General features: G+C 39.9%; 1 protein-coding gene across 1 annotated transcript in view; it reads left to right on the top strand.

Annotated features, from left to right (window-relative positions):
* The window catches only part of MAPKAPK3 (MAPK activated protein kinase 3), a 180,863-nt gene that overhangs the window by 65,060 nt on the left and 91,659 nt on the right, over positions 1-24,144 (top strand). The window contains exon 2 of the mRNA XM_053721107.1: positions 21,032-21,171. Coding sequence (XP_053577082.1) covers positions 21,032-21,171 — 140 coding nt within the window. The remainder of the gene's footprint in view (positions 1-21,031; positions 21,172-24,144) is intronic.

Raw genomic sequence — 24,144 nt, 5'->3', positions numbered from 1 at the left:
TATGTGTGTGTGTGTGAGAGAGAAAGAGTGAGTGTGAGAGCACTAGTGTATTTGTATGTGTGTCTTTGTGTGTGTGTGAGAAAGAGTATGTGTGAGAGCACTAGTGTATATGTGTGTGTGTGAGAGAGAGAGAAAGAGTGAGTGTGAGAGCACTAGTGTATATGTGTGTGTGTGAGAGAGAAAGAGTGAGTGTGAGAGCACTAGTGTATATGTGTGTGTGTGCGAGAGAGTGAGTGTGTGCGAGAGCACTAGTGTATTTGTGTGTGTGTCTTTGTGTGTGTGTGAGAGAGTGAGTGTGTGTGAGAGCACTAGTGTATTTGTGTGTGTGTCTTTGTGTGTGTGTGAGAAAGAGTATGTGTGAGAGCACTAGTGTATATGTGTGTGTGTGAGAGAGAAAGAGTGAGTGTGAGAGCACTAGTGTATATGTGTGTGTGTGAGAGAGAAAGAGTGAGTGTGAGAGCACTAGTGTATATGTGTGTGTGTGAGAGAGAAAGAGTGAGTTTGAGAGCACTAGTGTATATGTGTGTGTGTGAGAGAGAAAGAGTGAGTGTGAGAGCACTAGTGTATATGTGTGTGTGTGCGAGAGAGTGAGTGTGTGTGAGAGCACTAGTGTATTTGTGTGTGTGTCTTTGTGTGTGTGTGAGAGTGAGTGTGTGTGAGAGCACTAGTGTATTTGTGTGTGTGTCTTTGTGTGTGTGTGTGTGTGAGAGTATGTGTTTGTGAGTATGTGTTGGAGTGTTTGTCTGAGAGATAGAGAGTATGTGAGAGTGTGAATATCTATGTGTGAGTTTGTGTTTATTTGCTATTATACATAGTGTGTACTCTGTATTTGCTGTGCTGTGCACGGCACAAGAGTGTTCGGGTTTGGCCTGAACTAAAGGTGTCAACCCTATATGCTTAATGATTCTTTGAACATCAGCCCTTAGAGAGAGCAATTGAATATGGACATTTTAGTGTCTATCCCACTCTGTACTGGTCGCTGCTAATTCTTGTTCTTTTCTTTAGAGAATACAAAAGAATTCATGTTTTCAATATCGGTGGTGATTTTAACAAGATAAAGGAGATATTTGTAAACAATTTATTATACTTCAGCAGATAAAATGGATCATTGGTAACACATTAACCTGCTAAGCCTTTTTCACACCTTACATTTTAACACTAAATCAGCAGGCCAAGCAGATTCAGAATATACCATTATTATATTTATATTTACAGGTACAAATCCCCAAATCCGGAATTCCAAAATCCAAAATTATTCTGAAATCCAAACTTTTTAATTCATTTTTTTTTTTTTTTAAATGATAAAAAAAAAAATTTCCTTTGCGTAAGTCGCAATCTTCTCTGCCTGATTTTTGTGCTCTACAATGCTGTAGTGTATCATGTCCGGCATACGCTGTCGGCATTTATCATTGCACAAGCAGTTCACCACCCCTGCAGATTCGCAGCCAATCAGTCGCTAGCAGGGGGTGTCAATCAGCCCTATCGTATAGGATAGGGCGGATTGCAGACCGCAGCCACAGAGGCAGCGGATCAGTTATGGAGCAGCGGTCTTTAGACGGCTGCTTCATAACTGCTGTTTCCGGCGAGACTGAAGGCTCACGGGGAAACAGGGGCATCAAGCTCCATTCGGCGCGTGATAATTCAGCCCCAATGAGTCTATATTTAAAACAAAAAAATATGACCTTTAATAAAAACGATACAACACTTCCTTTAGGTTACATGTATAAGCTGTATTATGACATGTAAATATTGCCTAAATGACACTTAGTCCCATCTCCTCTCCAAACTCGCCCATTTTACAGATGCAAAAACTATTCCAAAATCCAATCCCAAGCAGTTTGTATAAAGAGTGTTCTACCATGTGGGAAAGCTGCAACAAAACATATATATATATATAATTAGATTTTTGTTGAGTTTAGTAAATAATATTGGAAATGGCCAGATGACCACTGCTGTTACTGTGATTTCCTTACTAAATTGTCATCAAGGGTAGTTACATGTGAAATAGTAGCCCATACAGGATTTTTTGGGGTTATAATATAAACTAGAGGGGCCCCTTTGTGCCAGTTCAGAAATAAAGGCACTTTTTCCCTTGCAACGTGATTACCTGACTATACAGACATAATTTTATTTCTAGTTAAGTTTACCATAAAATAAACGTTATTTGTTTGTTTTTTTGTAAAGTCGTATTCTCAAACAAAACTCCATGGGCCCGATCCGATATGCAGCGTCGCCTGCAAAAGCCGGCGACGGCAAATTTTTTGCGGGGTTTGGTATCCTATATACGGCGTAACATAGAAGTTACACCCATATATTTCTGCCTTCGCCCGTAGTTTTTTGGGCCATAGGCAGGTATACCAAACCCGCGCAGTTTGGTATCCAATATACAGCGTAAGGACTTACGTGGCGAAAATGGAGAAATCTTACTCCATTTTCACCTCGCCACAAAATGCAGCCGTAGTAAGCCTTACGCTGTCTATTGGAGCCCCGTAACTCCCTAAACTACCTGCTAAATAAAACCTAACACCTAAAGCATGCGCAATGTCTATCTACCTGTCAACCGCAATCCCCCGCCGCAATCCCTAATAAAGTATTTAACCCCTAAACCGCCGCTCCCGGACCCCGCCACCACCTACATTAAAAGTATAACCCCCTAATGTGATCCCCCTACACCGTCGCCAGCTACATTACCTACCCCCTAAAGTGAGCCCCTACCCCGCCGCCATCTACCTTACCTACCCCCTAAAGTGAGCCCTTACCCCGCCACCATCTACTTTACCTACCCCTAAAGTGAGCCCCTACCCCGCCGCCATCTACCTTACCTACCCCCTAAAGTGAGCTCCTACCCCGCTGCCATCTATTTTAAAAATGTTAGCCCCTAATTTAATCCCCCTTACACCGCCGCCACCTATATTAAACAAATTAACCCCTAATCTAAAAACCCCTACACCGCCGCCAGCTATATTAACTATATTAACCCTAATTATATTAGGGTTAATATAGTTATTATATTATATATATTAACTATATTAACCCTAATTATATTAGGGTTAATATAGTTAATATCGTTATTATATTATATATATAAATATTAAGTATAATAACCCTATCTAACTCTAACATCCCTATTAATATTATTAATTAAAATATTCCTATTTAAATCTAAATACTTACCTATAAAATAAACCCTAAAATAGCTACAATGTAATTAATAATTACATTGTAGCTATTTTAGGGTTTATATTTATTTTACAGGTAACTTGGTATTTATTTTAACTAGGTACAATAGCTATTAAATAGTTAATAACTATTTAATAGCTACCTAGTTAAAATAATTACCAATTTACCTGTAAAATAAATCCTAACCTAAGTTACAAATATCTAAACTAAAATACAATTAAATAAACTAAACTAAATTGCAAAAAATAAAAAAAGATTACAAGATTTTTAAGCTAATTACACCTATTCTAAGCCCCCTAATAAAATAATAAAGCCCCCCAAAATAAAAAAAATTCCCTACCCTATTCTAAATTAAAAAGTTAACAGCTCTTTTACCTTACCAGCCCTTAAAAGGGCCTTTTGCGGGGCATGCCCCAAAGAAAACAGCTCTTTTGCCTGTAAAAAAAAAAAAACAATACCACCCCCCAACATTACAACCCACATACCCCTATACTAAACCCACCCAAACCCCCCTTAAAAAAACCTAACACTACCCCCCTGAAGATCTCCCTACCTTGTCTTCACCCAGCCGGGCAGAACTCTTCATCCGATCCGGGCGATGTCTTCAATCAAGCGGCAGAGAAGTCTTCTTCCATCCGGGCGATGTCTTCAATCAAGCGGCAGAAAAGTCTTCTTCCATCCGGGCGATGTCTTCAATCAAGCGGCAGAGAAGTCTTCTTCCATCCGGCGATGTCTTCAAGCAAAGCGGCATCTTCAATCTTCTTTCTTCGCTCCTCCGCCGCGGAGCATCCATCCGGCACAACGGCGTCCGTCGAATTCCGATTGGCTGATAGGATTCTATCAGCCAATCGGAATTAAGGTAGAAAAATCTGATTGGCTGATTGAATCAGCCAATCAGATTCAAGTTCAATCCGATTGGCTGAACCAATCAGCCAATAGGATTGAACTTGAATCCGATTGGCTGATTCAATCAGCCAATCGGATTGAACTTGAATCTGATTGGCTGATTCAATCAGCCAATCAGATTTTTCTACCTTAATTCCGATTGGCTGATAGAATTCTTTCAGCCAATCGGAATTCGACAGATGCCATCTTGGATGACGTCATTTAAAGGTACCTCATTCCTCGTTCAGTCGTCGTGCCGGATGGATGCCCCGCGGCGGAGGAGCGAAGAAAGAAGATTGAAGATGGTGCTTTGCTTGAAGACATTGCCGGATGGAAGAAGACTTCTCTGCCGCTTGATTGAAGACATCGCCCGGATGGAAGAAGACTTCTCTGCCGCTTGATTGAAGACATCGCCCGGATCGGATGAAGAGTTCTGCCCGGCTGGGTGAAGACAAGGTAGGGAGATCTTCAGGGGGGTAGTGTTAGGTTTTTTTAAGGGGGGTTTGGGTGGGTTTAGAATAGGGGTATGTGGGTGGTGGGTTGTAATGTTGGGGGGTGGTATTGTGTTTTTTTTACAGGCCAAAGAGCTGTTTTCTTTGGGGCATGCCCCGCAAAAGGCCCTTTTAAGGGCTGGTAAGGTAAAAGAGCTGTTAACTTTTTAAATTTAGAATAGGGTAGGGAATTTTTTTTATTTTGGGGGGCTTTATTATTTTATTAGGGGGCTTAGAATAGGTGTAATTAGCTTAAAAATCTTGTAATCTTTTTTTATTTTTTGTAATTTAGTTTAGTTTATTTAATTGTATTTTAGTTTAGATATTTGTAGTTTATTTAATTTATTGATAGTGTAGGTGTATTTGTAACTTAGGTTAGGATTTATTTTACAGGTAAATTGGTAATTATTTTAACTAGGTAGCTATTAAATAGTTATTAACTATTTAATAGCTATTGTACCTAGTTAAAATAAATACCAAGTTACCTGTAAAATAAATATAAACCCTAAAATAGCTAAAATGTAATTATTAATTACATTGTAGCTATCTTAGGGTTTATTTTATAGGTATTTAGATTTAAATAGGAATATTTTAATTAATAATATTAATATTAATTAGATTTATTTTAATAAGAATTTAGTTAGGGATGTTAGAGTTAGATAGGGTTATTATACTTAATATATATAATATAATAACAATATTAACTATATTAGGGTTAATATAGTTAATATACATTAGGGGGTTATAGATTTAATATAGCTGGCGGCGGGGTCCGGGAGCGGCGGTTTAGGGGTTAATAACTTTATTAGGTGGCGGCAGGGTCCGGGAGCGGCGGTTTAGGGGTTAATACATTTTTTTATTGTTAGGATAGTGAGGGGGGATAGCGGATAGAGGGTTAGACGTGTCGGGCTATGTTAGGGAGGCGTGTTAGACAGTACGTTATATTTTATACTTTAGTCAGGTTTTGTAGGCGCCGGCAGTTTCTAAAGTGCCGTAAGTCACTGGTGACTCCAGAAATTTGTACTTACGCAGATTTCTGGACATCGCTGGTTTGTCAGACTTACGGCACTTTAGCCTCTGACGGCGCTGTATATGTGATAGCTCGAGTTGCGAGCTGAAACTACGGGCGGTGGGGGTTCCCTCGCTTGCGCCGCAAACTACGATCTATATCGGATCGCGCCCCATGTGTAGTGTTTTTACTTTTTTAAACAATGTTTGGGGGATTTTGAAAGAGCAGGTGATTCTCTTTCAAATAATGGGTCTTGGAGGCTTGTGGCTAGTAAGGGAGCTGAGATTGGTTCAAACAAACTCCCCCCATCCAGCTCCCTGTATTGCCTGTCCCTTTCTGATCCCGCCCCTCTATGATGTCACCGCGCATGTTCATGGGGACATCACCAGCACTCCCATGCAGCTTTGGGAGTGCTGCCCACTACACCACCAACGATTGTAGCCTACAGTGAGGGTGATCACAGAAAATATCATCAGATTGACGATTCCCGGCATGACGAGAACGGTCGTCATAGCTCACAGGCAGAGATTTGCATAACGACCAGTTCTCATCTTGCGCAAGGTAAAGGTTAAAGGGGAATATATTTTACCGTACAATGTCCCTTTAATACCGTTTGTGTTTTGGTTAGGTTCATATTTTACAGCTATTTGACCTTAAGACATCTATATTCCTCTTAATGTGGGAAATTTATTTCTGTCCAAAAGAAAATAACAGAGAAGAAACTAAACAGAAAAACTATCTAGGAGTGATAAAGATTGGAAACCGAGGAGATACTGTAATTTTTATGCCTGTCTTGGTCTGTACAAAACAAAATGATATCATTGTACTAAAAATAGGCAGATGCTGGCAGTTACATGAGATAAAGCAATGTCATACCCCTCAACACTGCTCATTTACAGCTTGTTTACATATACACACAGTAGATTTTTATTTTGTTTAAAGGGACAAATTACTCAAGCAAGCAGCCAATAAGAGTTTGTTATATTCAAAGCTGCTATAGCAACAGCCTTTGAAATGGGCTGTGGTCTATTTCTCACCAACCCCTCACTGGGAGGTTTATTTCTGCTCCTGACACTTGTTTACATATATTTTCTATAGTCATTGATGCAGTATTGAAGATTTCAGTAAACATGGTGGTATCTACAGGCAAAAGCAGCTTTTTGAAATAACAAAATAAAGTTTAGAGAACAATATGTAAACAAGTTAAAAGGGATAGTCTAGTCAAAATTAAACTTTCATGATTCAGAAAAAGCATGCAATTTTATGCAACTTTCTAATTTACTCCTATTATAATTTTTTCTTCGTTCTCTTGGTATCTTTATTTGAAAAAGCAGGAATGTAACCTTAGTAGCCGGCACATTTTAGGCTCAGCACCTGGGTAGCTTTTGCTGATTGGTGGCTACATTTAGACATCAATCAGCAAGCGCTATTCAGGGTGCTGAACCAAACACGGTCCGGCTCCTAAGCTTTCATTCCTGCTTATTTAAATAAAGATACTAGGAGAACAAAGAAGAATTGTTAATAGCAGTAAATTAGTAAGTTGATTAAAATTGTTGCTCTATCTGAATCATAAAAGAAAAAATAAGGTTTAATATCCCTTTAAGAATATGTCACAACTCTGTAAGTGGCAGTGTGGCTCCATGTATGCAATAGTAAGAACCCCTGCTTTGAAAACAGAATTTATGTTTACCTGATAAATTACTTTCTCCAACGGTGTGTCCGGTCCACGGCGTCATCCTTACTTGTGGGATATTCTCTTCCCCAACAGGAAATGGCAAAGAGCCCAGCAAAGCTGGTCACATGATCCCTCCTAGGCTCCGCCTACCCCAGTCATTCGACCGACGTTAAGGAGGAATATTTGCATAGGAGAAACCATATGGTACCGTGGTGACTGTAGTTAAAGAAAATAAATTATCAGACCTGATTAAAAAAAGCAGGGCGGGCCGTGGACCGGACACACCGTTGGAGAAAGTAATTTATCAGGTAAACATAAATTCTGTTTTCTCCAACATAGGTGTGTCCGGTCCACGGCGTCATCCTTACTTGTGGGAACCAATACCAAAGCTTTAGGACACGGATGAAGGGAGGGAGCAAATCAGGTCACCTAAATGGAAGGCACCACGGCTTGCAAAACCTTTCTCCCAAAAATAGCCTCAGAAGAAGCAAAAGTATCAAACTTGTAAAATTTGGTAAAAGTGTGCAGTGAAGACCAAGTCGCTGCCCTACATATCTGATCAACAGAAGCCTCGTTCTTGAAGGCCCATGTGGAAGCCACAGCCCTAGTGGAATGAGCCGTGATTCTTTCGGGAGGCTGCCGTCCGGCAGTCTCGTAAGCCAATCTGATGATGCTTTTAATCCAAAAAGAGAGAGAGGTAGAAGTTGCTTTTTGACCTCTCCTTTTACCGGAATAAACAACAAACAAGGAAGATGTTTGTCTAAAATCCTTTGTAGCATCTAAATAGAATTTTAGAGCACGAACAACATCCAAATTGTGCAACAAACGTTCCTTCTTTGAAACTGGTTTCGGACACAGAGAAGGTACGATAATCTCCTGGTTAATGTTTTTGTTAGAAACAACTTTTGGAAGAAAACCAGGTTTAGTACGTAAAACCACCTTATCTGCATGGAACACCAGATAAGGAGGAGAACACTGCAGAGCAGATAATTCTGAAACTCTTCTAGCAGAAGAAATTGCAACTAAAAACAAAACTTTCCAAGATAATAACTTAATATCAACGGAATGTAAGGGTTCAAACGGAACCCCCTGAAGAACTGAAAGAACTAAGTTGAGACTCCAAGGAGGAGTCAAAGGTTTGTAAACAGGCTTAATTCTAACCAGAGCCTGAACAAAGGCTTGAACATCTGGCACAGCTGCCAGCTTTTTGTGAAGTAACACAGACAAGGCAGAAATCTGTCCCTTCAGGGAACTAGTAGATAATCCTTTCTCCAATCCTTCTTGAAGGAAGGATAGAATCTTAGGAATCTTAACCTTGTCCCAAGGGAATCCTTTAGATTCACACCAACAGATATATTTTTTCCAAATTTTGTGGTAAATCTTTCTAGTTACAGGCTTTCTGGCCTGAACAAGAGTATTGATAACAGAATCTGAGAACCCTCGCTTGGATAAGATCAAGCGTTCAATCTCCAAGCAGTCAGCTGGAGTGAAACCAGATTCGGATGTTCGAACGGACCCTGAACAAGAAGGTCTCGTCTCAAAGGTAGCTTCCAAGGTGGAGCCGATGACATATTCACCAGATCTGCATACCAAGTCCTGCGTGGCCACGCAGGAGCTATCAAGATCACCGACGCCCTCTCCTGATTGATCCTGGCTACCAGCCTGGGGATGAGAGGAAATGGCGGGAACACATAAGCTAGTTTGAAGGTCCAAGGTGCTACTAGTGCATCCACTAGAGCCGCCTTGGGATCCCTGGATCTGGACCCGTAGCAAGGAACTTTGAAGTTCTGACGAGAGGCCATCAGATCCATGTCTGGAATGCCCCACAGCTGAGTGACTTGGGCAAAGATTTCCGGATGGAGTTCCCACTCCCCCGGATGCAATGTCTGACGACTCAGAAAATCCGCTTCCCAATTTTCCACTCCTGGGATGTGGATAGCAGACAGGTGGCAGGAGTGAGACTCCGCCCATAGAATGATTTTGGTCACTTCTTCCATCGCTAGGGAACTCCTTGTTCCCCCCTGATGGTTGATGTACGCAACAGTTGTCATGTTGTCTGATTGAAACCGTATGAACTTGGCCCTCGCTAGCTGAGGCCAAGCCTTGAGAGCATTGAATATCGCTCTCAGTTCCAGAATATTTATCGGTAGAAGAGAGTCTTCCCGAGACCAAAGACCCTGAGCTTTCAGGGATCCCCAGACCGCGCCCCAGCCCATCAGACTGGCGTCGGTCGTGACGATGACCCACTCCGGTCTGCGGAATGTCATCCCTTGTGACAGGTTGTCCAGGGACAGCCACCAACGGAGTGAGTCTCTGGTCCTCTGATTTACTTGTATCTTCGGAGACAAGTCTGTATAGTCCCCATTCCACTGACTGAGCATGCACAGTTGTAATGGTCTTAGATGAATGCGCGCAAAAGGAACTATGTCCATTGCCGCTACCATCAAACCGATCACTTCCATGCACTGCGCTATGGAAGGAAGAGGAACGGAATGAAGTATCCGACAAGAGTCTAGAAGTTTTGTTTTTCTGGCCTCTGTCAGAAAAATCCTCATTTCTAAGGAGTCTATTATTGTTCCCAAGAAGGGAACCCTTGTTGACGGAGATAGAGAACTCTTTTCCACGTTCACTTTCCATCCGTGAGATCTGAGAAAGGCCAGGACAATGTCCGTGTGAGCCTTTGCTTGAGGAAGGGACGACGCTTGAATCAGAATGTCGTCCAGGTAAGGTACTACAGCAATGCCCCTTGGTCTTAGCACAGCTAGAAGGGACCCTAGTACCTTTGTGAAAATCCTTGGAGCAGTGGCTAATCCGAAAGGAAGCGCCACAAACTGGTAATGCTTGTCCAGGAATGCGAACCGTAGGAACCGATGATGTTCCTTGTGGATAGGAATATGTAGATACGCATCCTTTAAATCCACCGTGGTCATGAATTGACCTTCCTGGATGGAAGGAAGAATAGTTCGAATGGTTTCCATCTTGAACGATGGAACCTTGAGAAACTTGTTTAAGATCTTGAGATCTAAGATTGGTCTGAACGTTCCCTCTTTTTTGGGAACTATGAACAGATTGGAGTAGAACCCCATCCCTTGTTCTCTTAATGGAACAGGATGAATCACTCCCATTTTTAACAGGTCTTCTACACAATGTAAGAATGCCTGTCTTTTTATGTGGTCTGAAGACAACTGAGACCTGTGGAACCTCCCCCTTGGGGGAAGCCCCTTGAATTCCAGAAGATAACCTTGGGAGACTATTTCTAGCGCCCAAGGATCCAGAACATCTCTTGCCCAAGCCTGAGCGAAGAGAGAGAGTCTGCCCCCCACCAGATCCGGTCCCGGATCGGGGGCCAACATTTCATGCTGTCTTGGTAGCAGTGGCAGGTTTCTTGGCCTGCTTTCCCTTGTTCCAGCCTTGCATTGGTCTCCAAGCTGGCTTGGCTTGAGAAGTATTACCCTCTTGCTTAGAGGACGTAGCACTTTGGGCTGGTCCATTTCTACGAAAGGGACGAAAATTAGGTTTATTTTTTGCCTTGAAAGGCCGATCCTGAGGAAGGGCGTGGCCCTTACCCCCAGTGATATCAGAGATAATCTCTTTCAAGTCAGGGCCAAACAGCGTTTTCCCCTTGAAAGGAATGTTAAGTAGCTTGTTCTTGGAAGACGCATCAGCTGACCAAGATTTCAACCAAAGCGCTCTGCGCGCCACAATAGCAAACCCAGAATTCTTAGCCGCTAACCTAGCCAATTGCAAAGTGGCGTCTAGGGTGAAAGAATTAGCCAATTTGAGAGCATTGATTCTGTCCATAATCTCCTCATAAGGAGGAGAATCACTATCGACCGCCCTTATCAGCTCATCGAACCAGAAACATGCGGCTGTAGCTACAGGGACAATGCATGAAATTGGTTGTAGAAGGTAACCCTGCTGAACAAACATCTTTTTAAGTAAACCTTCTAATTTTTTATCCATAGGATCTTTGAAAGCACAACTATCCTCTATGGGTATAGTGGTGCGTTTGTTTAAAGTGGAAACCGCTCCCTCGACCTTGGGGACTGTCTGCCATAAGTCCTTTCTGGGGTCGACCATAGGAAACAATTTTTTAAATATGGGGGGAGGGACGAAAGGAATACCGGGCCTTTCCCATTCTTTATTAACGATGTCCGCCACCCGCTTGGGTATAGGAAAAGCTTCTGGGAGCCCCGGGACCTCTAGGAACTTGTCCATTTTACATAGTTTCTCTGGGATGACCAACTTGTCACAATCATCCAGAGTGGATAATACCTCCTTAAGCAGAATGCGGAGATGTTCCAACTTAAATTTAAACGTAATCACATCAGGTTCAGCTTGTTGAGAAATGTTCCCTGAATCAGTAATTTCTCCCTCAGACAAAACCTCCCTGGCCCCATCAGACTGGGTTAGGGGCCCTTCAGAACCATTATTATCAGCGTCGTCATGCTCTTCAGTATCTAAAACAGAGCAGTCGCGCTTACGCTGATAAGTGTTCATTTTGGCTAAAATGTTTTTGACAGAATTATCCATTACAGCCGTTAATTGTTGCATAGTAAGGAGTATTGGCGCGCTAGATGTACTAGGGGCCTCCTGAGTGGGCAAGACTCGTGTAGACGAAGGAGGGAATGATGCAGTACCATGCTTACTCCCCTCACTTGAGGAATCATCTTGGGCATCATTGTCATTGTCACATAAATCACATTTATTTAAATGAATGGGAATTCTGGCTTCCCCACATTCAGAACACAGTCTATCTGGTAGTTCAGACATGTTAAACAGGCATAAACTTGATAACAAAGTACAAAAAACGTTTTAAAATAAAACAGTTACTGTCGCTTTAAATTTTAAACTGAACACACTTTATTACTGCAATTGCGAAAAAACATGAAGGAATTGATCAAAATTCACCAAATTTTCACCACAGTGTCTTAAAGCCTTAAAAGTATTGCACACCAAATATGGAAGCTTTAACCCTTAAAATAACCGGAGCCGTTTTTAACTTTAACCCCTTTACAGTCCCTGGTATCTGCTTTGCTGAGACCCAACCAAGCCCAAAGGGGAATACGATACCAAATGACGCCTTCAGAAAGTCCTTTCTAAGTATCAGAGCTCCTCTCACATGCGACTGCATGTCATGCCTCTCAAAAACAAGTGCGCAACACCGGCGCGAAAATGAGGCTCTGCCTATGATTTGGGAAAGCCCCTAAAGAATAAGGTGTCTAAAACAGTGCCTGCCGATATTATTATATCAAAATACCCAGAATAAATGATTCCTCAAGGCTAAATATGTGTTAATAATGAATCGATTTAGCCCAGAAAAAGTCTACAGTCTTAATAAGCCCTTGTGAAGCCCTTATTTAAAATCGTAATAAACATGGCTTACCGGATCCCATAGGGAAAATGACAGCTTCCAGCATTACATCGTCTTGTTAGAATGTGTCATACCTCAAGCAGCAAGAGACTGCTCACTGTTCCCCCAACTGAAGTTAATTGCTCTCAACAGTCCTGTGTGGAACAGCCATGGATTTTAGTGACGGTTGCTAAAATCATTTTCCTCATACAAACAGAAATCTTCATCTCTTTTCTGTTTCTGAGTAAATAGTACATACCAGCACTATTTCAAAATAACAAACTCTTGATTGAATAATAAAAACTACAGTTAAACACTAAAAAACTCTAAGCCATCTCCGTGGAGATGTTGCCTGTACAACGGCAAAGAGAATGACTGGGGTAGGCGGAGCCTAGGAGGGATCATGTGACCAGCTTTGCTGGGCTCTTTGCCATTTCCTGTTGGGGAAGAGAATATCCCACAAGTAAGGATGACGCCGTGGACCGGACACACCTATGTTGGAGAAATAATGTTTAAGGGACATTATACACTTTGAGGTGGTAATATAAAATGATAAATAGCATATTAAAAATAATTCTGCAATATACTTTCATTATTTATTTTGTCCCCCTTTCCTGCAAATCCATTCTAAAATTGTGAGCTTTCAAGTTCCTGTTAAAAATAGAAGTGCAGAACTCTGTTATATTCCACACAACCATTGGCTGCACAATCTAGTGACCTATTTATAACTGTCCCTAATTGGCCACAGCAGAGAAGGTGAACTAAGTTACAACATGGCAGCTCCCATCCCACACTTATTTTGTCAGTATTTAAACAACTAATGAAATATAAACAATACATCTACATGTTATTCTCAGGCTAATCTTTTCTTTGAATGCATCATTCTATCTAACATTTATTTACGGCTAGATTACAAGTCTTGCGTTATGAGTAAAAAAGCAGCGTTAAGCCTCATAACGCTGCTTTTTTACTACCGCTGGTATTACGAGTCTTGCAGATTTAGGGGCACCAAACACTTTTTTGGCCTTACCGCAAATCAACTTACGCAAATTGCGTAAAGTCTTTTTTCTATGGGACTTCCATAGCGCCGGTATTACAAGCTTGTCCTGGGAGGCCAAAAAGTGAGAGGTACAGCCTATCCCGCAAGATTTGTAACGCATTCTAAAGTCAGTAGTTATGAGTTTTACACTACAACGCTGTAGCATAAAAAAGTACACTAACACCCATAAACTACCTATTAACCCCTAAACCGAGGCCCAAACCACATCGCAAACACTAAAATTAAATTATTAACCCCTAATATGCCGCTCCGGACATCGCCACCACTATAATAAACATATTAACCCCTAAACCACCACACTCCTGCCTCGCAAACATTAGTTCAATATTATTAACCCCTAATCTGCTGTCCCTAACATCGCCGCCACCTACCTACATTTATTAAACCCTAATCTGCCACCTCCAACGTCGCTGCCACTATATTAAATTTATTAACCTCTAAGTCTAACCCTAACACCCCCTAACTTAAATATAATTAAAATAAATCTAAATTAAACCTAGTATCATTACCTAAATAATTCCTATTTAAAACGAAATACTTACCTATAAAATAAACCCTAAGCTAGCTACAATATAACTAATAGTTACACTGTATCTAGCTTAGGGTTTATTTTTATTTTACAGGCAAGTTTGTATTTATTTTAACTAGGTAGAATAGTTATTAAATAGTTATTAACTATTTAATAACTACCTAGCTAAAATAAATACAAATTTACATGTAAAATAAAACCTAACCTAAGTTACACTAACACCTAACACTACACTACAATTAAATAAATTCCTTATATTAAATACAATTATCTAAATTCAAAACAATTAGCTAAATTACAAAAAAAAAATAAAAAAAAATAAAAAACAAATTACAAGATCTTTAAACTAATTACACCTAATCTAATAGCCCTATCAAAATAAAAAAGCCCACCCAAAATAAAAAGACCCCTAGCCTAAACTAAACTACCAATAGCCCTTAAAAGGGCCTTTTGCGGGGCATTGCCCCAAAGAAATCAGCTCTTTTACCTGTAAAAAAAAATAATACAAACAACCACCCCAACAGTAAAACCCACCACCCACACAACCAACCCCCCAAATAAAACCCTTACTAAAAAAACCTAAGCTCCCCATTGCCCTGAAAAGGGCATTTGGATGGGCATTGCCTCTATTGCGGCCCAAAGCCCTAACCTAAAAATAAAACCCACCCAATACACCCTTAAAAAAATCCTAACACTAACCCCTGAAGATCCACTTACTGGGAGAAGTCTTCATCCAAGCGGCAAGATGTCCTCAACAAAGCCGGCAGAAGTGGTCCTCCAGACGGGCAGAAGTTTTCATCCAGACGGCATCTTCAATCTTCATCCTTCCGACACGGAGCGGCTCCATCTTCAAGACATCCGGCACGGAGCATTCTCTTCAATCGACGTCTTCTTGCTGAATGAAGGTTCCTTTAAATGACGTCATCCAAGATGGCATCCCTTAGATTCCGATTGGCTGATAGAATTATATCAGCCAATCGGAATTAAGGTTGAAAAAATCAAATTGGCTGATGCAATCAGCCAATAGGATTGAACTTCAATCCTATTGGCTGATTGGAACAGCCAATAGAATGCAAGCTCAATCCCTTTAAGAATAGTTGGTATTTTCACTAGTAGCACAATGTGTTAAAGGGACAGTAAAGGTTCAGAATAATGTTATATATTTCTGCACACAGTGCAGAATTATATAACATTATTTAAGCGGTAACTTAAAAAATGTAAAAATATTTTCAGAATTTTCAGTGAACGTTGGACTCCGCTCCAGGATCTATTGAGTGGGTCTTGAATATACAAAGCGCTTGACTGGCTTGCTGGTTAGTCACAGCACGCCCGGTCACACTTTTGGAATAAATGTAGCTCGCTACCGCTATGGTCTAGTACCTAGTATCCTAGGATAGGATATCCATGCTGTATATTTGGGGGGTATTTTGCCCCAGGGACTGTACTGTGAGTAACTGAAACTCTCCTCTCTTTATCATTGTTTTAATCCCTGGAGCATTCTCATCCCAGTGGACAGTTCTAGGGCCACACACATAGTCCTCACCTCCTAACTTGTCCATGAGCCTGTCATGGTTGCAATTGAGTGTCCCTAGTGTATTCATATCCAGTAATTTATTAAATTAAAACAAATGCTTTTCATTACTTGAATCATACTGGTGTAGTTTTCTTACCAAAAAAATGTTTTCGTTCCTTCTTAAACATACACTTTTTACCCCTCCATTTTTTCATTATTCTTCAGAGGTCTTCCAGGTGACTGTCCAAGTCCACTATCCAATATCTTGGATCAGGGGCATATTTAGTTTTTGTGCTGCCTTAGGCACTAAGAAATGTGTCCCCCAAAGCTCTCTGTATGTTATTGTATTTCATATTTGTCTAATTGATGTCTCACAACCATAGCTTGAAAAAGGACTAAGTTGTTGCCCGAAACGTTGCTGATTTGGACCCAGTATGCACAGTAAAGGTAGTCACTGTTAATCACAAGCTGGATAACTTTTTTTCTTATTGATGTGCTGGGCTTGATAAGCCCTCTCCGTGTCTTGTGGTGGGTGCTGTACTCCATTTGCTTGTTATAGTCTCACAACCATAGGGCAGAGAAACATGAAGGGGCTAGTAGACACTCAGGTATCATTAGTTTGCAATCAAATCAATGGGTACAACATTTGGACAGTATAAGAGTGGGAAACATCATGCCTTACCCCCCCCCCACCGCATCCCTAAGCACATATCTTGTTGGCCTAAGCAAATTTACACCCTGTCCTAGAATGTAGCAACTCTTGAGATTATAAAGTCTTGTGTAGCACAGGCAGGGCCGTCTTTAATACTGACTGGACCCTGGGCAAACATTTTCTTGGGCCCCCCTCCCATGCAATTTCAATTTCGCTCTCCGCCCCAACATCCCAAAAAACAACTAAATCAATTTATTTTATATATTTTTTTAAATTATTAGCCCAGCAGTGAATCATCCACTGCTGGGCTAATCATTTAAAAAAAAATTGCAATATGTGAAACTGGACCTAAGCAGTACTAATAAGTAAATAAATATATAAATTCCTCCACTCTGGATTAATTTAATATGTTTTTGAATGTGATTCTGGTGTGAGGTTAGCTGGTTAAAGAGATTTAGGGCAGCCAACAGGAGCATAGCAAGGTAAAGACTGAGGCGGAAGCATAGAGGTGCAGACAGATTTAAGTTTACTGACTGAAACAGTAGAACTACTATTGGAAGCTGTAAAATCTGAAACAGAGAGAAATAAAAACTATAAAAAATAAACCTTACCTTAATGTGTGAAGTATCAGCATGACACTATACATCAGCCACAGCAGCACATGTCACTACTTTGCTAGGAACAAGTTCCCTCTCATCCTGCACTAGACAATGCTGCATGGGGGAGGGGCATGTGTACACTAACTTATTCTTCCCACTGACACCTTTCTACAAAGCACTGTTTTCCTAACAAACTTCAGTTAGTTGATCTTAGAGCCACAGCAGAAAGAGCAGGGCTAAGGGGACCAGCAGACTGGATGCTGTCTGCCCAAGGCTGCATGGATACAGACGAGTCACACACCCTCAATACTGAAGAGAGCGGTGTGTGCAGCTGCACAGATACTCAAATCCTCACGTGCCTGCCACTCCAGCTTTCTACTGCATGCGCCTATAGTAAGCCCTACCCAGAAACAATCCCCACCACCAGAGCAGTTACCTGGTAACAGTGGTAACCCCAGCAGGACCTTTTCTGATGCAGTTGGATTGACTGGATGCCTAGTTAGGGCTTAGCATCCAGTGCTGCACAGTGCACATCTAAAACAGCACATGGCACTAGCTTGGAATGTCACATGACATTGGCACGGTCTGGCACAGTTTCTCACAAATAAATATAAGCAGAGAACTTTTGACTGTGACAATATTAGCACTGACTGTGTGTGTGACCCATGTCACATGACATCAGCAGTCTGGCATGAACTAAAAAAAAAAAAAATTTTTTTTTTTTTAGGACTCTTGGGCCCCTCAACAAAGACTGGGCCCAGGGCAACTGCCCCTTTTGCCCTGTGTTAAAGACGGTCCTGAGCACAGGGAATACATAAGCCTCCTCTACATCCCTGTACAATAGGCTGATGTATTTTTCTTCTTCAGAACAGTCACCTGTAGCTAGGGTTGCCACATCGGCCATGTTTTCCTGGACACTTATGAGTTACACATGCTGCAGAGTAAGCAGAGGGGAACATGCATTGCACACCTAAACAGCACATGAATAGTGACCCTGGATAGCACTATTCATGTTCCTCCCTGCACACCCTGCAGCATGTGTACCTCATAAGTGTCCAGGAAAACATGGCCGAGGTGGCAACCCTACCTGTAGCCTTCTCTTTCCTATTTTGGAAGGTAGAATAATCTCCTGCATCGTCACTCATTTTGTGGAAAAATAATATAATGACTGATATTTGATTACGCTCTGCTAATCTGAATCTGTGTTCGGTCTCCTGTACAACTATTATCAAGGAAATGAAAGCTTTTTATGTCTGGTATCTGGTATATTTCTTTTTCAATCATTTCATTTAGGACCTGCTTGAGGGTATAAACTGGTCCATTCTGACACAGCAGTCACCACTGTACTATTGTTCTCTTCTCAATCTTTGGATCCAACACTGACTTTCCTTAAAGGACCACTAAACACAAATTGCAAACTACATGATTTTGAACCTTCATATCAGAGAATAATTTTGCAATGAAAACTGCAGCTTTATTTTGACAAATGAGTATATTGTTTTATGTTTAATCATTTCACTAATTTCCCTGTCCCCCAGAACAAAATAATCCTTGCTAACCAATCACAAATATTTTCAGATATTGCATGAACTATGTTTGCACGTGTGCAGTTGAGAGAGACTGGGGAAGCCTGCCCTTATCTCTTCCCTTAAGATGGTTTAGCGCTGATTAAACTTAGTTACTATTGCAAAGAATACTTCTATCATGATTGTTTATGCAAAACTGATAATCCACCTTTTACAAACATGTGACTGCTTAGAATCTTAGGTGGGAGGGTGAAGTAAACAAAAGCTTGCATAATGTGCCTAAAAGTATTAACCCAAACCTCCCTGGGAAAAAGTGAAACAAGCACATTTTTTTAAAATGTATTTTACAACAAAGGGCCACAAAATAAATAATTAATGTTTATTGCAATAATGAAACATTTTATACGTTGTTGAAATGTCAGGTTTAATGGTCCTTTAATCCGCTGGAGGAGACACTCATCAGGCAGCTGTCTTCACTTGCTCATAGGATAGTCCTAAACTGCAATTAACTGTTTATTCTGGTGTGATTGCTGTGTGGGAGCATGATATGATTAGAGGTTATTTTGCTGGCGGTACAGCTTCTGATTGGCTGTACCATCTTCCTACTTTATTTTAAAGGGACATGAAACCCAAAATGTTTCTTTCATGATTCAGATAGAGAATACAATTTCAAACAACTTTCCAATTTACTTCTATTATTTAATGTGTTTCTTTCTCTTGTAATCCTTTGCTGAAATGTTTATCTTAGCAAGTTCATGTGCAGCAGAGAACCTAGGTTATAGCTGCTGATTGGTGGCTGCATATATAAACTGATTGTCATTGGCTCACCCATGTGTTCAGTTAGAAACCAGTAGTGCACGGCTGCTCCTTCAACAAATGATACCAATAGAATAAAACAGATTAGACAATAGAAGTAAATTAGAAAGTTGTTTAAAATTGTATTCTCTATCTGAATCATGAAATACATTTTTTTGGGTTTCATGTCCCTACTTCTGCATTGCTTTTTTAATTTTGGGTGGTTTATTATATACTTTTAATATATGCACTCTTAAAGGCATGATGTACTTTTAATATATGCACTTTTAAAGGCATGATAAACTTAAACAAAGCTCTGTCATCATATGAGAGTAGTATCTAAAAATGAATTTTAAGCTGTTTTTAAATTAAATTGAAGTGAATACAGGTGTAACAGAGATATCAGTTTTGTACTTCCTACTACTGTTTATAGGCTGAAAGCCACATCCTACTAAGGCTCATTGGCTGATAGATACTTCCTATTTATGCCCATTGGCTGATAGGTACTTCCTGTTAATGCCCATTGGCTGATAGTTATTTCCTGCTAATGCTTATTGACTAATCAGTTCTTCCTGCTAATGCTCATTTGCTAAAAGCTACTGCCTGGCTATGCTCATTGGTTGATAGTTGCTTCCTTCTAAAGCTTATTGAGCATTACTAGGAAGTACCTAAAAGTCAAAGACCATGGGGTCGATTTATGAAGCAGCGGATGCTGCTTCTGACCTACTCCGCTTCAGGTCCGCCTGAAGCAGAAGTTAAGAAGCAACAGTCCTAAGACCGCTGCTCCTTAACTCGTCCGCCGCTTCTGAGGTGGCGGACAGCAATCAGCCTGATCGGATACAGAGTATCATGTCCGCCCTCACCTTAATAAATTGACCCCCATCAGTGGAAAGTCCACAGTGGATACTGGTATATTAATACATTTAAACAGCTTATACTTCATTTTTATTCAGGCAATAAAAGTACCACATTTTTTAAATGCTGCTTTTTCATATAGATGATAAAATATTTTTTAGTACTATGTAACTTTAAGTTCCCCTCTTATACGCAGATCTCGGACTGCAAAAAACTTTTCAGTATTTAAATGGAGCTTAAAAAACCCCTGAGAAAATATTTTTATAAACACCTCCAGTATTTTCCCCAGGACCTATTTAGGGCTAAATTACGAGCGCATTAACTTCGCTAGTAAGTACGCTTTTTCACGCGTCAGGTAGTATGCATGTTACAAGTTAAAAGTAAAACATTTTCACACGAGTGCTAACCTGACTCGCAAAAAGCCAAACAGAATATCGCGACTGCGTTAACTTATTCCCCGTTAGTCTTCAATGGAGCGCAAAAAGTGTGTGTGTGTGGGGGGGGGGGGGGAACTATCACCTCCATTTCTCAAGTGTGCTAACCTGACATGGAATATTAATATTTCACATTCCAATGTTCTTCACATTGCAGAATATTTATTTTTATATACACATATCTATATAAATTTAAATATATGATGTTGTTTTCGGTAAAATATATATATATATCTACATGATTAAATATAGGTATAGACACATATAAATACATATATACACACATATATATATATATATATATATATACTGTATATATTTATATACATACAGATTCATATACATATTTAGATATGTTACAATTTCTTGGGATATGCAGATTGTAGGGCACTGTGGCATATGTTTCAGTGTTGGCAGATCTACAGGTATGTAGAGTTCTGTAAACTCAAATATATCCTGCTCTGTGTTTCTACAGATACTATTGGACAGCCCAAAGGCTCGGCGAGAAGTGGAATATCACACCAGGGCAACAGGAGGACCCCACATCGTACCAGTGCTAGATGTATACGAGAACATACACCGAGGCAAGAGGTGCCTGCTCATTGTCATGGAATGGTACGAGCACATCTAAAATATTACATAAAAAAAAACAATTACATACAGATATCACAAGTTCAACAAAAACAGCAGCACAATTACACAGAAAGTAATCCAATTACACAGTTACGCAGCTACAGAAATAGTATGTTAATGGCAAAGCTTAAAAGGATATAAAACCCATTTTTTTTTCCTTTCATGATTCAGATAGAGCGTATCATTTTAAACAACTTTCCATTTTACTTTGATTATTTAACCTCTTAGTGACCAGACCATTTTTCAACTTTTTTACCTTTGGGACCAGAGCTATTTTTACATTTCTGCGGTGTTTGTGTTTAGCTGTAATTTTATAATAAATCATTTACTGTACCCACACATATTATATACAGTTTTTCTCTCCATTAAATGGATTTTCTAAAGATACCATTATTTTCATCATATCTTATAATTTACTATAAAAAGTTTTATAAAATATGAGGGGAAAAATGGAAAAAAACACACTTTTTCTAACTTTGACCCCCACAATCTGTTACACATCTACAACCACCAAAATACAACCATACTAAATTGTTTCAAATTCACATTTTTTTTTCTTCAAAATTAGCAAGTTACATTGTAACATTGATATCTGTCAGGAATCCCTGAATATCCCTTCACATGTATATATATTTTTTAGTAGACAACCCAACGTATTGATCTAGGCCAATTTTGGTATATTTAATGTCACCATTTCACCGCCAAATGTGATCAAATAAAAAAATCGTTAACTTTTTCACAAACTTTAGGTTTCTCACTGAAATTATTTACAAACAGCTTGTGCAATTATGGCTCAAATGGTTGTAAATGCTTCTCTGGGATCCCCTTTGTTCAGAAATAGCAGTCATATATGGCTTTGGCATTGCTTTTTTGTAATTAGAAGGCCGCTAAATGCCGCTGCGCACAACACTTGGGCGATATGGGCAAAATGTAATCGCAATTTTCTTAGAAATGACTATAACACCTTAATTCTTCATAACATTTTTATTTAAGACTACAGAATCTTAATGTACATGTTTCACAATGTCCAAAAAACTCTAGGAGCATAAAAATACAAACCACATATGTGTGTGTGTATATATATATATATATATATATATATATATATATATACACACACACACAATTTTATATATATATATATATATATATATATACACACACTCACACACAATTATATATATATATATATATATATATATACACACACAATTATATATATAAAATTGAAAAAATTAAGCACTCTCTGGACTGTAGACATCAGTGACAAATTCAAAATTTATTGTGTGACGTTTATGGACTAGTAGCGTCCCTTCCTCTATCAGAGGAAGGGACGCTACTAGTCCCGAAACGTCACACAATATATTTTGGATTTGTCACTGATATCTGCAGTCCAGAGAGTGCTTAATTTTTTCGATTTTATATGCCTTATCAGAGCACCCTGGCAAGTTGATGTGTGTTGGTGAGAGTGCATATACCATACGTCTTGGATCTATATATATATATACACACACATACATATACAATCACATACATAAATACACACACATATATGTGTGTGTATGCAAATATAATATATTTTTTTTAAAAATTCATCTTTTTTTAAACATTTTATCTTGACTGATAATGAGACCTGCTCCTGTGCTGGAATCCATTACAGGCATATATCAGTAGGGGTGGGGGGCTGCTCCTTTCAGAAATGCTGTGCCTTGCTGATATCAAATACATTGTAGATGCAGTTAACCCAGCAGCTAACTAGCAGAGGGGCCTGAAGTTTTAGCCTTTTTGGCAGCCGTGGGGTTAACTGCATCTGCTATGTATTTGAGCCGTTTCTCAGAGAGCAGGAGATTCTGTGGGAGGTTCTATAATGATTACATCCCTAAGTTTCAGACTGCAGACGTCCCTAGGGGAAATATAAGTAAGTAGCTTTCCCTCCTCTTCACTCTCCTGCATGGGCTCTGCTTTTATACTTCGATAGACTGATCGGCTGCTACTGAGATCACAAACAGAAAGTGAAAGTAAAACAGCCATTTTACAAATGTGTGCTAAAAGCAACCACTAGATGGAGCTGGTTTGCAAGAAATCACATACAAATCAATGCAGTACAGCCACATCTGAGGATTTTTTTTAGCAAAAAATCGCGAACTCTCACGGTTTTTAAATTACAGCAATTAATCGCGGTTTTAAATCGCATATGCGATTAATCATGCAGCCCTAATCTAGGCCAATTTTGGTATATTTCATACCACCATTTCACCGCTAAATGTGATCAAATAAAAAAAATCGTTCACTTTTTCACAATTTTAGGTTTCTCACTGAAATGATTTACAAACAATTGTAAATGCTTCACTGGGATCCCCTTTGTTCAGAAATAGCAGACATATATGGCTTTGGCATTGCTTTTTGGTAATTAGAAGGCTGCTAAATGCCGCTACGCACCACACTTGTATTATGCCCAGCAGTGAAGGGGTTATTGAGGAGCTTGTAGGGTTAATTTTAGCTTTAGTGTAGAGATCAGCCTCCCACCTGACACATTCCACCCCCTGATCCCTCCATGACCCCCCTCAAACAACTCTCTTCCCTCCCCCACCTCACAATTGTCACCGCCATCTTAAGTACTGGCAGAAAGTCTGCCAGTACTAAAATAAAAGGCATTTTTTTATTTTAATTTTTTATATATTTATTTTGCAGTTATGGATTTCCCCTTAGCCCCCAACCTCCCTGATCCCCCCATACAGCTCTCTAACCCTCCCCCTCTACCTATTTTACACCATCTTGGTTACTGTCAGCAGTCTGCCAGTACCCAATTTCCTCAAAAACAATGGCTTATTTTATAAAAAAAAAAAAAATCCCAATTTTCTGTAGTGTTGCTGCCTCCCCTCAACACCCTCCCCCATCCCTTTATAAACATTAATTCCCCTCTCCAACAGCTTAATGTAGCGTGCACTCCCGATG

Source organism: Bombina bombina, chromosome 7 (assembly GCF_027579735.1).
Source record: "Bombina bombina isolate aBomBom1 chromosome 7, aBomBom1.pri, whole genome shotgun sequence".
In the NCBI taxonomy this organism is placed as follows: Eukaryota; Metazoa; Chordata; class Amphibia; order Anura; family Bombinatoridae; genus Bombina; species Bombina bombina.
Note: the sequence above shows the minus strand (reverse complement) of the source record. Positions and strands in the feature narration are given on the sequence as shown.